This window comes from Leptinotarsa decemlineata, unplaced genomic scaffold (genome assembly GCF_025532065.1).
Source record: "Leptinotarsa decemlineata unplaced genomic scaffold, Ldec_3_MD MMD2_tig00005462_RagTag_RagTag, whole genome shotgun sequence".
In the NCBI taxonomy this organism is placed as follows: domain Eukaryota; kingdom Metazoa; phylum Arthropoda; class Insecta; order Coleoptera; family Chrysomelidae; genus Leptinotarsa; species Leptinotarsa decemlineata.
In genome coordinates this window covers 175,743-191,501 of record NW_027412625.1, presented here as the reverse complement: position 1 = coordinate 191,501, position 15,759 = coordinate 175,743, and the positions used below count along the sequence as shown (strand labels likewise).

At 36.3% G+C, this 15,759-nt stretch overlaps 2 protein-coding genes across 5 annotated transcripts in view; one reads left to right on the top strand and one right to left on the bottom strand.

The window, feature by feature from the left end:
- LOC111514099 (cytochrome P450 9e2-like) overlaps positions 1–15,759 on the bottom strand; it is a 46,157-nt gene that overhangs the window by 14,941 nt on the left and 15,457 nt on the right. Inside the window, exon 5 of one of the 4 annotated variants that reach the window (XM_074179367.1) lies at positions 14,048–15,759. This exon is cut by the window's right edge and continues 571 nt beyond it. The exons of 2 other annotated variants lie outside the window; for them this stretch is intronic. The gene's annotated coding sequence lies outside the window, so the exon portion shown is untranslated. Of the gene's footprint in view, positions 1–14,047 lie in introns of those variants that run through there. One more of the 4 variants, XM_074179366.1, reaches the window with a different exon arrangement.
- On the top strand, positions 2,136–3,469 carry LOC141484282 (uncharacterized). The gene is made up of 2 exons (XM_074179365.1): positions 2,136–2,565; positions 2,625–3,469. Exon 2 carries the CDS (start codon positions 2,724–2,726, stop codon positions 3,417–3,419), a length of 696 nt encoding a protein of 231 aa, XP_074035466.1. The 5' UTR covers positions 2,136–2,565; positions 2,625–2,723; the 3' UTR covers positions 3,420–3,469.

Sequence of the window (15,759 nt, the reverse complement as noted above, 5' to 3'; positions counted from 1 at the left end):
TCCCTAATCGATTACTGCAATATATAGTATAATGTAAATGAAAGGAATATCAGTTTGAAAAGAATCATCGTGGGTGCACAATGTCTAAAACAATCGATAAATTTGGCAGAAAAAAAAATGGGGTGGTAATGTCATCCGAGGTCCACCCGGCAATGGATTTAAATTAACAAAAGATGGTCATTATGACATGCAAAGAAAAATATTGAAAAATACAAGCGAACCAATTGACAAGAGTGATTGTGTAACTGTATCATACTTTGAGGGGGAAATTAACGGAACAAAGGAGGTTATACTTCTAGCCCTACAAGCTGCAATACAATCCACAATAGGCAATATTGCTCGCGATGCCCGTCAAGCATTTGACGATAAAATTGCAGAGGCTCGGATAACTTTCACTCGTAAATTTGACAAACTTACAAATGATGTAGACATAAAAATGTCTGACATAACAGCGTCTACAAATAAAAAATTTGATGCTATGTCAAACATAACAGCGACTACAGTGAAAAAGTATGATGTACTGGAAGAGAGAGTTGAAGTTTTGGAGAAAAGCCATAAAGTCAGGCCATCAGGTGGACTGGGATATCCAGGACTGAACATTGATTCAAATATTAGAATAATAGAACCAAAACCAAAAGCAACAGATGACGTAATAATTGAACCAACATGGTGAATAGTGAAGTGGAATAGCCTGCCTGGGCAGGGCCTGATTAAGTTAGGTTAGGAAAAAAAAATGTGTAGTTGAAAAATTAATAATGAAAGTTATCAACAAGTATTATTATATATATTTCAATGTCCCTGAAGTGGCATTAGTGATGTACTCGAATTCTGACTTGACATGTTCCCAACTGTTGAAATTTGAAAAAAAAAAATTAATTTGAAAAAAAAAAGGAAATTTGAAAAAAAATTTTTGAAATTTGAAAATAAATTTTAAAATTAAAAAAATAATTCATTTTCAAAAACCTATACCCTCTTGCCCCCCCCTCCGCCTCCTTCTTATTATTTTTTCTAGTTTTTTTCTAGTTTTGCCATTGCCAAGTTTCGAACTTGGATAGTCTGTGCGGTAGGATGATACCTTAACATCTACGCTGCCACAGGCCCACTTATACTAACAGTTTCAATTCTATTTAAATCACAAGGAATAATGGTGAGAAATAAAGAAAAAAATTTTTGGTCACACGGGGATTTGAACTCATGTCATACGTCTGCATAGGCTAGGGTCTTAACCATTACGCCACAGGCTTACATATTGGTGTTAATAACATTTATTATTCTATATAAGATATGAAAGCTTCATTTATATAAAAATTATTGATTTTTTTTATGGGTAATCCGGGATTTGAACCACTAATATCAATATTTTACTTTTTTATGAATTAATAAAGGTTAAAAAAAAAAAAATGATCGTCGAGATTCGGAATCTTTCTCAAGATTACAACCCTTTCTTTTCTCAAAAAATATCGATCCTGCGAAAAAACCGGGATTTGAACCACTAATATCAATATTTTACTTTTTTTATGAATTATTAAAGGTTTATAATTAAAAAAAAAGTTTTGATCGTCAAGATTCGGAATCTTTCTCAAGATTACAACCCGTTCTTTTCTCGAAAAATATCGATCCTGCGAAAAAATTAATGGAGACCAAATTTGTTGGAAATTGAATTCTCTACAACTTTTGTCATTACTATTTTTCGTGTAAAATTGAAAACAAGTGTAATAAATTCAATATTACATAATTAGATTACAACCCGTTCTTTTCTTGAAAAATATCAATCCTGCGAAAAAATTAATGAAGACCAAATTTGTTGAAAATTAAATTCTCTACAACTTTTGTCATTACTATTTTTCGTGTAAAATTGAAAATAAGTGTAATAAATTTAATATTACATAATGAGATTACAACCCGTTCTTTTCTCGAAAAATATCAATCCTGCGAAAAAATTAATGTAGACCAAATTTGTTGGAAATTGAATTCTCTATAACTTTTGTCATTACCATTTTTCGTGTAAAATTGAAAATGAGTGTAATAAATTTAATATTACATAATGAGATTACAACCCGTTCTTTTCTCGAAAAATATCAATCCTGCGAAAAAATTAATAGAGACCATCGATTCTACATACACACTGAACATTAAATACCCCCATTATTGATTTTAATAATATAGATTTACAAAAAATAAAGATTTTTTTCTCCAGTCACAATTCAAGTAGATGACCAATGCCGGTTCTATGACTGAGGATGACCAATGCCGGTTCTATGACTAAAAATTTTTAATTTTATGTTTCATTAAAAAAAAAATTTAACAACACACTGTAGTCCCCGCCCACTCTCCTCCACTTTTAGCCCCGCCCCCTTCCCACCATTGCTCGCCTCACCCCACAATTGCGCATGCGCGCCCCCACCTGACTCCCACCATTCCCACTTCTGCCTACACCCTGAGGAGCACACTTCTCGGCATTCAGTACGACAAGTCTTCTCATCGAGTGCAGTCCAGCTACAGCAGTCTACTACAACACCAGTCTAATACAGCAGTCTTCTACAGTCTACAACAAGCGAATTTTGAGTAAGTTATCAATGTTACTTTTTCATAACAACTAACTTTGTATTATTTTACATTTTCAGAATGGAAAACTACACGCAGGAAATCGACAACGCTGTGGCATCGATCATACCTGTGGATGTTGAGGTGGAGCGACCAGGCAGCCCTGACATGTTCAAGGGATGGTCCAAGAGGTGAAGGCTTCAACTTCGGGTGGTGTGCAGCGGCCACGCAGCCCTGTCTCATTCCAGGAAGACAGGGTTGTTAACAAAGCCAAGCGGCAATCTGCAGCTAAGGTTGGTCCTATTCAAAGGTATAGGAGTAAATGCAATAGGACTAACCTTCATGCAGGTAGTTGGTCGACCGCCAAAAGGAATCCTCCGAGACGTCCCACACCGCTCGCATTGACAGTGGAAAGACGGAGGGCATATAAGCCGGTGCCGAGGGTGCCATCTCCAGGTGAAATCCTCACCCAATTTGCACTATTAGCGATGTTGACACCCATGGAACTCACACCGGTGCCTGATCCTGCCATGGAGGTCGTGCCACCAGTGTCGAAGCCTGCCGGGGAGATCGCGCCACAAGTGCCACCAGTGCCGGAGCCTATCGGAGAGGTTAACCCCCAGGAGATGGAAACTTTCCTACAGAGGTGTAGGGATGTTGCACTCGCTTCACGAAATAGTGAGGCCGCGTTGGCTAGCATTTCCCGGGAGGAGAATGAAATTGCTAGCCAACGGCGCGAGTTGTTAATGAGGATGGCCGAGCTAGATCGAAGGACTGCAGCTCTGAAGGAAAGGCGGAAGGCAGAGACCTCTTCGATAGAGCTCAATAATGAACTAAAAATATTTATAAAGAAATTTTTGAATGAAGGGAAATAGTTTTTAGGTCAACTAGGATAGTTTTAGGATAATTAGGTAGCATGGTAGTTTTAGGTTTGTAATTATAATTTTAGGAATAAAAAACAAGAAAAAAACAAATGAAAAAAGAAGTGAAATAAAGGGTGTACATTGTTTTGGTTTGGTACACATTGAACAATGCGATGGTTGGAGCATTTTTCTTCACTTCGTCTTTTCATTATTTTTCTTTTTTTCCATTTTCAATTCCAAGTTCTTTCATCCCCACTCCTCCCCACTCCCTTTCAAAAGTATAAAAGTAGGAATTATCTGTTGGAATATTCAGTTGATCAGCCACCTCCAACATGGAACCTGATTCAACTACTGAGCCCTATAGTGTCCCGGAGCCTCAGATGCCTTACTATGCATATATACAGGAAGGATTCGTGGACTCCACAACGGCACCTCATGACATTCCCTTCGAATTCATGAATAATGACTACAGGGTGCAGGTTCAGCATGTCACTGGGAGTGATGAAGCTGACTTATCGGACGGGGATTATCCGGATCCCTACCAATGGGATGACGAATGGGGTGACCCACCGCCTGTAGACATCGCAGATGAGGATGACGACGACGATGACGCTGGCGACATCAGACTTCCACCATCCCCAATCCTTATCGAGGACAGTCCTCCGCCATCTCCCATCCTAATTGATGACGATGATGTCCTAAATTCCGACGACGATATGTAATCGTTTCCCTGTTTCTCCCACCCTTTCCTTTCCTTTCCTTTCCTTTCCTTTCCTTTCCTTCCACGGAGTACACACTTTTTTGGTTGGTGTACACGAGGCACTGCGAGGCTGGGGCAGTGTCTTCCTCCCTCTCTCTTATTAGTTTTTCATAATAATCACTTAGAATTTCTCATAATAATCGCTCAGAGTTTCATGAAGATCGTCATTTTTAATGTTTTCGAATCTCAAACACTGTTCTACATTTACACTTCACCCCTCCGTTTTATTTCTTCCAATATAAATATAGTATCAATCCCAGTTCTACATCATTCTTCCACAATGTCGATTGCTGATTCCACCACCGAACCGATGAGTGTACCAGAGTCTTCTATGATGAGTACAGGACCCATCCAGGTACATGAAATAGATTCTACGTTTGATCATTTCAGTACAACCTTCGCAGAAATGCTGCAACGCATCTACGATCTTCCTGATGATTTCCCGGAACGTATGCAAGAGGAAGTAGATGAGTTAGACGATCTACAGGATAACGAGCTAGATGATCATGCGGACGACATAATTAGTATATCATCTGATTCAGATGAATCTGATGAATATGAGGACGACATCATCAGTATATCATCAGATACAGATGATTCAGATGATGACACCATCATGATTGTTTCTGATGATGAAGAGCGTTAGTCCATACCATTGTATGGATTAATAGGAAAAACAGCCCTTTCAAGGGCTACAATTAAAGACATTAAACAACTATTTTCAGAGCTATCATTATACTTTCAATCAGAAATAGGTTAACACTATAGTCAAAACTTATGTGAAAGTATCATCATCCAACTCTGTAGTACTCATCATTATATTCAATGATTGAGAAAATATCAACTTCGACTTTTCAGTCAAAGTAGTACTCATCATATACACAGATATTCGATGATAAACCAAATCCTAACTTCGACTTTTTAGTCAAAGTAGTCATTTATCACATAATCTGTGAATTCTACTACTACCGTTTGTGTGAATAATGTAGCCCTGAAAAGGGCTGTTGTTTTTTTTTGACCAGTAGGTCCACGGTTATTGTGCCACAGGTTGGACATTATTACATATAATACATGTAGATACTCGGGTGAAGTTTGTTAGTGGCCTCTCGCAAGCTTCACACCAATTTTGTCCCATTTCCATAATTGAGACAGTGTTGTGGGTGTTGACATGGGCATACCACCCTCCATTATTGTTTCTATGCGAATAAAACCGAAAGCAGCACCAGCATAGTTTTTTGTTCTCTCCATCTATTGTGCTGATCAATACGTATGCATCCATTGCACAATACAAATCCAAGGGATCTTCCAATGTCTCACTGACATTGAGCGTTCGCATACCGATCCTCAAAGCACCATCGCCTTCAGTTGTGTCAGCTTCTATCCCTTCATCATCTCCTTCTTCATCCATGACCCTCTCAAACTCCATCACGTCATCATCTTCGTCGCTTTGGTTGGCCTCGTTTTCAACTTCGTCTATCTCATCTTCATCGACTCCAACATCTTCTGCTTCAACTATCACTTCCTCTAGCGGAACATTGACATCATCATCATCTGATTCGTCTATCCAATTGTTTTCATCAACAGCAGATATTCTATTTAATGCAGCATTTATTTTTGCAGAATTCATCTTGTTGTTGTTTGCTCACAGTTGTAGAGAGTGAATGAATGAACTTCAGGATCGCAAGTCGACTTATACGATTGAATAGGAAACGGAAGTGGTACGACTCCCACCTATCACTTGACTCGTTTTAAGTGGGAGAGAAGGATATAGCATCTCTAGTCGATGAAAGAGTGGGCTAGTTGACGAAAGAGCGCATGCGCTAATTTATTTTCTTCTATAAAAGGTGAAGTATCAGTAACATCATCACCTTTCCTATCCACATTCTATTGCTATCACATATCATTCCTCCAAACCTAAATAATCATTATCATGAGCTCCATGCCACTATTGATTGCTGAAGATGGTTCACCACTTGTTGATATCGATCACACTAATTTTGAAAATATTCCAGTATTACATTTACAGTCTCAAGACTCGATAAGTGATTTTGATATTAGCGACTTCGTTAATTTCGCAGATGTGCCGGAACCAATTCAACAAATTATCGTTGAAACTCCAATCATTTCACAATCATCATCATCCAAACACCCTTCATCTACCCCCCCTCTTGGTGTTGATAAAAAATCCAGAACTATCAAAAGGAAGGTTAATAATGCATCTTCATCGATTGTCACTGAGTTGAAAGAAAAAAAACAATCGAAAAGTGGTTTGCAGGAGAAAAAGCCCACAACGAAAAGTGACAGATCGAAGAGGAAGACAAAATGTGAACCCAAAGAAATGAAGGGTGATTTGATGACTGAATCGCTATCTTCTTTCACTCCATTACTTCGGTTTGGAGATATGAAAAAGAAAGCGAAATGCCGTCTTGTAAAGGCGCAAAAGGCTATTGCTGAACATGAAAAGAGTGAGCAAGCTATTAGTGTCAATAAGGACACTCTTCAAGCATTAGATGCTAAGATTGCATTAGCGAAAATTGAATTGGCTAACATGAGCAAAGAAGCAGATGAACTACGTTCAAAAATCATGAAAGATGACAAATTCAATCAACGTTCGAGAATGCAAGCACAGGCAGAGCTTGAGGAGTCGACTCGACTTTATGAGACGGCATTATCAGTGAGAGATAATTGGCGAAAAGAGTTGGAGAAAGCATTTCAAAGTGACAGCGATTAGTTTTGGGAATGGTATTGTGTTCTCAATATTGTGAGTTGAAAAAAATTTTAAGCGGGAATGGAGTATACAATTAATTTGGTTTGGTATACACAGAACATTGCGAATGGTTGGGGCAATGTTTACCGCTGCAATATTTTTTCAATTCACTTACATATAATTGAAATGAAAACAATAATGAACTTTAACATTACTTTATTCATAAATACATTATTAGATACATTTAAAGCATATTTGATTCATCAATCCAAGAATTCTGTTCACTAGGAAGTCCTAACCACTTTACATATACTTTATTTTTCCTTTTCTTCAGCACTTTCTCGATCAGATATACGTCAGGATTTTCGGTTCGCAATAACTCTTCTTCGTAAAAACATCCTCTAATAGGTTGTTCATTCATATCTTCAAGATTATAGGTTGTGGGAAAGGTTTTATTGATTTTGAAGAGTTCCGTGGTAAAGTTCGCAGTGTAAGACTTTTCAAAAATATTTTTGTATTTGCTTATTCGTACAATATCATTCAATCGGAATTTGGGTTTACTTTGTTTTTTTCCAACTCCATTGATACCTTTGAATATCAATCTTGTTGATGGATCAACATTAATGGGTGCCATACCTATTGTACGATGAACTTTATTGTTATATCTACTAGTTATAGTTGGAAGAATATCAAGCCATTTGTGGTGACCTCTCATCGAAAATTCCTTATAGAGCCACCCCTTTATTGTACGAATCACTCTTTCTGCTATAGCTGCCTTCTTTGTGCTAAATGTTGAATAATGATTGATATTATATTCTCGCATGAGAGATGAGAAGCTTTTATTGAAAAATTCTTTCCCTTGATCGCTTTGTATGTGTTTGGGGGAGTATTTGGCTTCTTTCAGTACATGTTTCATTGCATTAGTTACTGTACTACCTGTTTTATCTTTAACTGCTACAGTCCACAGATATTTGGAGTAACAATCTATCACTACAAGTATATATCGGTATCCTTCATTACTTTTTGCATAAGGTTGCAGTTCAGCTAAATCTATTTGCCATAGATCTGCAAAACCTTTGATGGTGGTTATTCTTCTACGAAAATTACGTCTTGCAGGTTTATGTAATTCATTAACAACTTGTCGTTTGACATCACTTATTTCATTAGTCATTCTATTTCAATATGATTAAAGAGAAAATGTGATAATGTTACTGCATTGAATGATGATGTGACAGTGATCATTACATGTGAATATGTTAATATATTATACCTTCTTCACGTAATTCTTCAATTATTGAAATTATTTCATTGTCATGTCCTGTATGACCAGCTGACTTTGAAGCTACCAATAATCGTAGGCGAGCAACTAACTCTTTCGGTGAATTCCAGTACACATAATTCACAGGTTTAGAATTATATATTTTCTCCATTTTCACTCGTTTGAGTGCTCCACCAATTTTACTTCTACTTCTTATTGGATATTGTCGTGAGTCTAATAGAGGTTTGATAACTTCACGAAATTTTTTAGAATTTGTATTTTTAAAACCATTCTTCTGATGATATTGTTTATATGGAGCATTCGTTATTTTCAATATTTTGGAATATACTTGACGAGTTTCTTTATTATCAACATCTCGTGGATTCTTCAAAAAGATCATATCATACAATTCTGGACTACCTGCGCATTCATATTTTTTCACTTTATTAGCATCCCAAAATGAAATGTTTCCATCTTTGAAATGCACCACTAGACTTCCCATTTTCAGCTTTTGTGTAATAGGATCCATACGTACGCCAAATGTTCCATCATATGCTGGATTTCTAGATTTTACATTATTCAAATGTTTCATCAAAACATCTTCACCACTTTCATTCATATCAGGTGAGGTGTCAGGATCCGAGGAATCGATGTGGGACGATGATGGTGTTTCGAATAGAGTTGTTCTCATATCGTCTTGAAGTGTGCTCGTGTCACTATTCACAGATGATACACTAGCAAAAGATTGTTTTCTTCCTATTGGAGTACTCATGGGATAATTTGAAGTAGATTGAACAGTTCCATGATTTGGTGATAACACTGGTGATTTAGAAGTAGCGTTTGATGATAAAACATTCAATGGTTTCATTATGGGCTCATACAATCTTTCAAGTGTCGTACGATTTTCAATATTATCATTCTTGATAGAGTTGAATTTCTGCCTGACAGCTTCTGTTGTCTCTACTAGTTGACGTTTCAAATTCATTTCATTGTTTTTATTTTCAGAATCTTTTTTTGTATTCATAATGCCCTTTTTTAAATTATAGCCTAATTCGCTGATGAAGTGACCTCTACAATATTCAGTGATCGAATAAGTGTAAAAAACAAGATCATGGGTATATAAAACTATCGAATCCTTTGCGATATCTACCTTCATCTATTTTTCTATCCTTATCAATGACTAGAAATCCATATTGGTCCTCCCAGCATTTAACACACATCAATTGGAATTGTTTGAATGTTACATCGGGTGAAACATGATCTGAATAAATGTGATGTAAATTCGTCTCATCTTGTTTGAACATTAAAATGAAATTGGTATTGTCACGCACTAACTGTTTGGGTACCCGTGAATATGTCTGTGCTAGATAAAAACAATCAACATCCTTATGACGTCCCATACAGAAATATGATCTAATAATATCTTGCTTTTCACATATCACATCATCGAAAATGAAAACAGAATTAGGCTTAGCGTCGGAGGGTTCCACTATTTCTGCATTATTGCTGAATGTATAGAAAACCTAATCCTTTTATAGATGGAAGTAGTGGACCATGTCTGAATACCTTTTGTCCATTCAATCCACACCCAAATTTCTCATCTAGATTATCTACAGCAAACTTTTCTTTCTGTTTTACAATGCGCATCGTGCCGTGGTTGGAGACTATATAAATGTTATTAGCTTATTCATTTCAATGTGTACCATCAAACGATACGGACGTATTGAAAGTGATCGTAAAATTAAAAGAGGTTGTGGTTTTGTTAATGATTTAATAAACAAACTTCCTTTCGAATTACATCTACCCGGAGGTTATCAATACTGTGGACCAGGTACAAAATTGAAACAACGTTTAGCTCGTAACGATCCTGGAATCAATAAATTAGATATTGAATGCAAAAAACACGATATTCAATATTCTAAGCATCCATCCGATCTTGCAGCAAGACATTTAGCCGACAAAGAACTTGAATACAGCGCTTGGGATAGGGTTAAATCGAAGGACGCGAGTATTGGGGAAAGAGCAGCTGCATTACTTGTCACCAACATTATGAAAGCGAAAAGACATATGGGCATGGGTTGTAGTACCAATAAGAAAAAATGTAAGAGGAAACAAACGAAGAAAAATAAAATTAAAAAAGTTGCATTTGGTGCTGGAATAGTCCATAAAGTGCGAAATGTATTGAAGAAAGCTGGTGGGAATCAATTTTGTGACGAATAATAGCAAAAAAGCTATTACTGTGGCATTGCAGGCGGCACGTAAATACCTTAAAGCTGCCGGTGGAAAGAAGAAAATCCGCACACCACGCATAATTCCTGTTTCCAAGATCGGTGGACTTTTACCATTGATACCAATTTTTGCTGGACTATCCGCACTAGGAAGTTTGGCGGGAGCCGCTGCTGGTATTACCAAGGCCGTGAATTCGGCAAAAGCCAGCAGAGCGGCTTTAATGGAAGCCAATCGTCACAATAAAACCATGGAGGCTGTAGCATTAGGCAAACGCGGAAGTGGAATATATCTCAAACCATACCGTAAAGGTTTAAGACTATATTTAAAACCATACAAAGCCACAAACAAAACAAAAAACTAATTGAACCCCTACATCAGAGGCCTCTTACTGATCTCGATCTCAGTTATTATGCACAAAAAATGAAAATTCCACATTTTCGTGGTGTTTTTATGCGTGATAGATTACCATCTTCAGGTCCAAAACAAAACGAGACAGCTATTGTTAATTTAGATGGAATAAGTGGACCAGGAACACATTGGGTGGCATATAAAAAATGTGGGAAAGAAGTCACATATTTCGATAGTTTTGGAGATCTACCCCCACCATTGGAATTGACTCGATTCTTTCGAAAATGTTCGAATGTAAAAATCAAATATAACTATGATCGACAACAGAAATTTAATACAGTTCTCTGTGGTCACTTGTGCTTGCAGTTTCTCTCTAAATAATTTTCCAAATAAAAATGGATTCAACACCAAAACTGGATCGGGAGGCTATCAAGGGAATGGGGTTTTCACTTAGAATGTTTTCAAAATATGGTACCTTGAAAAAAATGGATGAAGTGATGCTTGCAAATATGCCTAAGGAAGTGATACTTGCATGTGTTGCACATGAGATTGCATATGTTTGGGAAAAGTTGCCTAAGCATCTGCAAGATGACATCGATATAATGAAACATAGATATTGTTATGAGCACCACCACCACGATCAAAATTCAGAATCGGATGTTAATGACGGTCCTATACCTCGGAAATATATGTGTTGTATTTGTAATATAGAGGATGTGAATATTGGTATCAATAAAAATGATACTTATTACAATACAACACCTTCCAAAAAGTGTAAATTGTCTCAAATGTGCTGTTGCTGTGTACAATAATAAATTGAAATGTGTTTCAAAATATTCATCAGTCATGTCACGAAAGTTCGAGCTACAAGCTGTCGGGACAAGTGTCTTGAGTGCGGATTTTTTTCCACCAATTGAATTGGATAGGAACAGTCGTTATGGATTAGGACTTTTGGGATTCTATGGATGCAATACAATCAATAATATAACTGAAGCTAATAACTTAGTTAGTTTTAGAATCAGTAATGACAACTCATCGATACCCCAAAAGTTGACAATTGAAATTCCATGTGGTGCTTATGAAATAGAAGAGATCAATGCCGTCATACAGAAACATATCATGTTCAGATTGTTTCATGATAAAAAACCAAATGATGTCGTTGCAGATGATATTTTCTATCTACACGCCAATAATAATACATTCAAATGTGAAATGCGATCCAAATATGAAATTGATCTGACACATCCAAATTCAATAGCAGAAATGATGGGGTTCGCTCATGAAATATTTCCACCAAATCAGATACATGAATCATCATTACCAATAAACATTACAACTGTGAGACTTATCCGCTTAGATTGCAATATAATATCTGGTTCATATATAAATGGTGAAGAATCCCACATTCTTTTCTCATTCGATATTGATGTTGAACCTGGCTACAATCTCACTAAAGAACCACACAGTATTATATATATATATGCCTGTCAGTCCAGAAGGTCGTCAATTGATTCACAACATTACAGTGCGTATTTTGGATGAAAAAAATAACCTTATCGATTTTGGAAGTGAAGAAGAGATTTTCATTATTTTGGAATTGAAAAAAAATCGAATAACTGTTGTTATGGGTTTCATTTATAATAGACAAAATCGCATTGAACAATCCCAAACGAGTTGCACTATCAAAAAGAAAGGTGTGCATAAAAAGAAGCTCATTCCACAAGTGTATGCTAAACAGTTAGCACATAACGCTCTGTCTGTGAGTGATCTTAAATTTTTGAAATCGATTGGATTGAAAGTGAGAAAATAACAATGGTGCTCGAAACAAACAATGGAAAATTGAATATATTCAATGAACCAGTGCTCGATCATTCTCTCATAAGTTTACATGAGCACACATATAAGCCCTATGGATCACCGCTATTCAGGAATTCGGATGAAATCAGAATTGCAATCAATAATCAAGATGTTATACTAGATATTGCCGAGAGCTTCATTTACATAGAAGGTAAATTCACCCCCAAAGATGTAGCGAAAACATGCTATCTCTCGAATAATGCAATTGCATTTCTCTTTGACGAAATTCGTTATGAAATGGGTGATGAACAAGTGGCTGTTGTTAGAAAACCTGGGATAACATCTACAATGAAAACCATGATATCATTTGGACAATCTCATGCTAACACATTATTGACATCTGGTTGGGGACTTTCACAATTGAAGCAAGATATCTTGGATACAAACAGTCATGTTTTTAGTGGAAAACTACCACTGAAATATTTGATGGGTTTTGCTGAAGATTACAACAAAAGTATCTTGAATGCCAAACAGGAATTGATTTTGATTATCGCTCGATCATTCAAAAACTCATATATAGGTGAGGTTGATGCTGATTTGGAAATAAATAAAATCGAATGGAAAATAAGACATATTGTACCAGATGATAAACACAAGCTCAAACTTTTGAGTAGAATAAACAAAAGCGGTCTGAATGCCAAAATCAAGTTGGCGTATCGTATGTGGGACCTCTATGAACTACCATCATTACGTGGTATTTCTTCAGACATATGGGCCATCAAAACAACTAACGCATTGGAAACTCCTCGTTTTGTCATCATCGCATTCCAAAGTACTACCACATCTGAAGATAGAACACAGGATTTTACAAAATTCACAACTGCTGATATCAATAGTATTCGAGTAAACTTTCTGAAGTTTATCCATATTAGCGTTGGAATTTGAATTTCGATAAAAAACTTGATGCTCCTGCTTATTATGCTTTTGAGAGTTTCCAGCGAAGTTATTATGATAAAGATATGAGTGAACCTCTGATGGACATTGGACAATTTAGAGAGAATCCACTATTCGTCATCGATTGTTCTCATCAACCGAATGCAACAAAATCATCAACTATTGATATAAAGATTGAGTTTGAGACGAGGAAGACCAAGTTTCCAGACAACACTAAAGTATATGCATTAATTTTGCATGATACAGTTTTAACATACAATGCATTGGATGGTTCAGTTCATAGCAGATATTGACACTTTTTTTCACTCTATCATGTACTGTTTTATGATCTTTTTTTTTTTATTTGTAACTGACTTATATCATGTATTGTATTTTATATCATATTTATTGTTTTGTAATCATTTTCTATTGTATTTCATGAGATTTAAATAAATAAAACATGAAAATAATACAAAGTTTTTTATTTGACATTATTTATGATTTACAGGAACATACAGACTATCTAAAATAACTTCTTCCTCATAATCATCATTTTCGCGACCATCTTCAATTTCCTCTCGATTTTCATCATTCAATTCAAAGTGATGAATAATCCATTCTGGCAAGTATGGTTGGAGGCTATACAGGAATCTTCTTAGGTTCAGTTCAATCATAACCTCACAAAGTTGCCACAATTCCAATTCATTATCCAAAAATTTGTTACAAACTTCTGCACCACTCCAATAGTTCTCAGCATCACGAAGGCATAATTCGATTTGTTTTTCATCATAGCGTACACTCATATCATAATTGCTTGCATGTTCGGCTCCATCACCCAACACCTTCAATTTAGACGACAAATGTTGAACCGATGATTTGAGATCTACAACATCGACCCAATCTTGACTTGCGTACTGCATCCACATCTTTAAATGGTGGAACTGAAATTGAATAAAAAAACCAATAAGCAACCTCCAATTTTTCAGTGATATAATACTCACATTCCCATTTTACTTGTAGTTACAAAGTGAGTGTATTCAACTAAGTTAGTAATGTTTATATTTCCATATAATTATTATCATCTAATATATGAATATTATAAAACAATAAGAAATTCATTATAATTACTATTATTATTCAATCATATTGAATTTGACTAGAGTTAGCGTTTTCACACCAAAAAACTTCGTAAGCTATGACCTAAAGAAATTCACTATAAATTATTACTATTATTATTCAATCATATTGAATTTGACTAGAGATCGCGTTTTCATGCCAGCAAAACTTTGTTGGCTCTGTCCTAAATACATCATCGTATATTTACCACCTGATGAGTTGATACAAGATATATCGTCATCACTGAATTGCAACGAAATACGTTTTGGTAGCCATGTTTTAAATAATTTATCATTGCTCACATCTTGCAAAGTTAATAAAATTGATTTACCAAATCGTGTAGAATAAGTTGACATATTTCTAATTATGAACACTTCATCAATTGGCAATGATGATAAGGCCTTTTGCTCTACTATTTCAACCTACTGTACAATCAAATTATTAATTTTATTCAAGTCTACTTTTGAAACGGACATGATGAAAAATATATATGAAAATATAAACAATTTCCAACAGATAAATACACTCACCGTCTTCCATCTATTACGAACTGAATAACACTCTACCAATTGCTAACTGCTGCAGATATATTCGTCTACTGATTTCATAATGTGCCAGGCATTTCTTTTATATTAAACAGTGCGAGTCACCCCCACCATGAAACCGTGAAAGGTTCACATTGCTAGTTGCTATCCACTAGAGATGCCTGACGTCACAGCCAAGCCCATCTCCCAACTTGATGCGATAACAGTTGCCGGTACGAGCAAGCAGTGGTCGTTGCAGTCTCGGAGAGGGTAGACGTTAGGCAGACGGTCCTCGGCTGCCGTGGCGTCACTCCACTACTAACTTGGTGCCCTCACACCGATGGAGCATTTATTACTTGGAGGATTTTCGAAGTATGCAGACGTATGTTTGTACATAGACAAACAAGCACATGATGAAACCCTGTACCGTGCATTCTCCTACACACACACACACACACACACACACACATAAACACACAAAATCTCATATGAAAAAAAATCTGAACGATCCATGCACCAGACACTTCAAGGTCACAACGCCTTGACTTCACTGCACAACAAAAAAAGCAAATAACACGTCATATTGGTGGGGGGAGGATTAGAACCGGGAAAAAAATTCTGAACGATACATACACCACACCCTTCAAGGTCACATCACCTTGACTTCACCAAACAACAAC

Coding starts and splice junctions, on each gene's coding strand:
- LOC141484282 (XM_074179365.1), top strand. CDS start 2,724: ATGGTCCAAGAGGTGAAGGCTTCAACTTCGGGTGGTGTGCAGCGGCCA.